This window comes from Sinocyclocheilus rhinocerous, unplaced genomic scaffold (genome assembly GCF_001515625.1).
Source record: "Sinocyclocheilus rhinocerous isolate Xijiao unplaced genomic scaffold, SAMN03320098_v1.1 scaffold1270, whole genome shotgun sequence".
In the NCBI taxonomy this organism is placed as follows: Eukaryota; Metazoa; Chordata; class Actinopteri; order Cypriniformes; family Cyprinidae; genus Sinocyclocheilus; species Sinocyclocheilus rhinocerous.
Genome location: NW_015665029.1, coordinates 289,135 through 291,571, shown reverse-complemented (window position 1 = coordinate 291,571; position 2,437 = coordinate 289,135). Strand labels below are relative to the sequence as shown.

General features: G+C 36.3%; 1 protein-coding gene across 1 annotated transcript in view; it reads left to right on the top strand.

The window, feature by feature from the left end:
• rbp2a (retinol binding protein 2a, cellular) overlaps positions 1-841 on the top strand; it is a 4,778-nt gene extending 3,937 nt beyond the window's left edge. The window contains exons 3-4 of the mRNA XM_016541943.1: positions 288-389; positions 671-841. Coding sequence (XP_016397429.1) covers positions 288-389; positions 671-724 — 156 coding nt within the window. The 3' untranslated portion in view covers positions 725-841. The remainder of the gene's footprint in view (positions 1-287; positions 390-670) is intronic.
• The last annotated feature ends 1,596 nt before the right edge of the window (positions 842-2,437 follow it).

The window sequence follows — 2,437 nt, the reverse complement described above, 5'->3', positions numbered from 1 at the left end:
AATATGCATTGCTAAGAACTTCATTTGGACAACTTTAAAGGCGATTTTCTCAATATTTTGATTTTTTTGCACCCTCAGATTCCAGATTTTCAAATAGTTGTATCTCGACCAAATATTGTCCTATCCTAACAAACCATACATCAATGAAAGCTTATTTATGCAGCTTTCAGATGATGTATAGATCTCAATTTCAAAAAATTGACCCTTATGACTGGTTTTGTGGTCCAGGGTCACATTTGAGAGTACTCATCTTTTACATTGACAAAATACTGAAATATTTGTTTCAGACCCTGGTGAGGTGGGATGGTGATAAACTGGTGTGTGTGCAAAAGGGAGAAAAGGAGAACCGCGGCTGGAGGCAATGGATTGAAGGAGACCTGCTTCACTTGGTAAAGAACTGCACCTGTACAATTGATTCATCAACAAAAGGAGAAATCAATGTTTATGCTTATGGCATACGATGGTACTTTATTATATACCAGGGTACTGAATTATTATCAGATAATATAGCCATTCTACTGGCATACATGACACCCCAAGCTCATTATACACACCCAAATAAATATGGTGATACTTGGTCACTATTCCAATTTGGCACTTTTTAAGTGTATATTAATGAATATTTTAGTGTATATGTCCAGTTATCATGCTAATCACTCTCTCTTTTTAGGACTTCTACTGTCAGGATAAACTCTGCCATCAAGTCTTCAAGAAGAAAAACTAATGCTCAATAAATAACAGGATATTCACACCTGCTGTGTATATTTATTAAATAAATTTTAATAAACAGCTTCAACCAAATACACTCAGTTGGTGCTCCATGTGGGAGAATTTCAATGCGGCAAATAAAAGTTTCTGATAATCTCACTGTTAATTAATAATTAATAATAACTCCCATTAAAAGGTGTAAAATGCGGTTTAATGATAGGTGTGTTTTATTGAGACCAGTATATCAAAGTTCATGATTCATATCATTTGATATGATTTAGCCAGAAATGGGCGTGGATGCATTGTTTCGGACTATAAGCTTAACCTTTCTCATACCGGCAGAGGATAATATTTGACATGGAATATAAAAATAGATATTTTTCAAAGAAATAGTGATGAGAAGTAGGGTAGAAATAGAGGAGCTTTAGTTTAATAAAAGAGGTTTCAATTATTGTTTTGCATTAGAAGTTATGCGGCTTATTCTGCAACGTAAAATACATCAGAAATATGCCCTTGTGAATTTTGATTTGTCTTGAAAAAGGCAGTTGCTAACATGTGACTAAATGGGACTTCAGAGGTTCAGCCTCACTGTGTTTAAGTCCAATTTTCAGGGAAAAGTGTTGACAATGGTGTAGTTTATAAAGTACATTATACTTCTGCTGATTGGATTAAGGCTTTAAAAGTTATAAAAGTTGCAAAGGTTATCATGATAAACAAATATGTTTAAGAATCATAAATGTTTGTTGATCACAAAGCTTCGTTTCTGCAATGATCCAAAAGCCGATGGGAAAAAAAAACTTTTTGGGATATTATTGAGGGAACCGGCCTACAAAAATACGTCATCACTGCAGCACTATCACACTTGAACGAGCTAATTAAGGTCTTCAGGATCACTAAAAACTTCCAAACAAAACTATTGGAGGAAGTTGGAGCTAGACAACAGATCGCTGGCCCTCCAGAAGCAGGACCGGACTCCCTTAGATTCTTATATTCGGAAACTTTGACTCCTTGCTTCCCTCGACTGTCAAAAAGTGTTTTGTTCCAGCTTTTCAAATATGAACGGGGAAGAGAGTTTTTACATGTTACAGTCTACTGTAAAAGGGTGTTATACCAATCTCTAATCTATGCAGTGCAGAGATAAATATAATTAAATTAAATAGATAGCGTGTGAAAACAACAGTGTAGGCCCACCACTGCTCATTGTGCAGGTGCAAGTGTTTTGCTCAATAATAAAACGTGACTTTCTCTGCTGACCAATAGGAACGCATTGATATCACCACTGCAATGACGCTTCCGTATCAACTCGCTGACAGAAGCTGAACGCTGGGGTAAGTTCAAGCTCAAACCGCTGTGAACCGTTTTGCTACGGTTTCCGGGTTGAACAACATGTTTCCTGGAAACGGTGTGCAACGGGGTTTGAGATACGTTTTCTCTTGTTTGGTGGGTGTGTCAAACATGTCAGCCCAATCAGCAGCAGCATGTTTATAAACCACGCGGTATTAAAGAGACAACTGGCACAATGTAATTAACATGCAAATAAATTCACAAGGGCAAGAATATTGTTTGCACATGTTTCTTTACATTAAAGGAAAAATAACTGAAATAATAAGAGCACAAGTATAGATCTGGAACTTCTTTAAGTCTGTCTAAATATAATTTAGTAATTGCAATGTCTTCTGGTCCATATCCTTTCCTCAGGAAGGTGTGCTAGACACTGATTAATGTAACA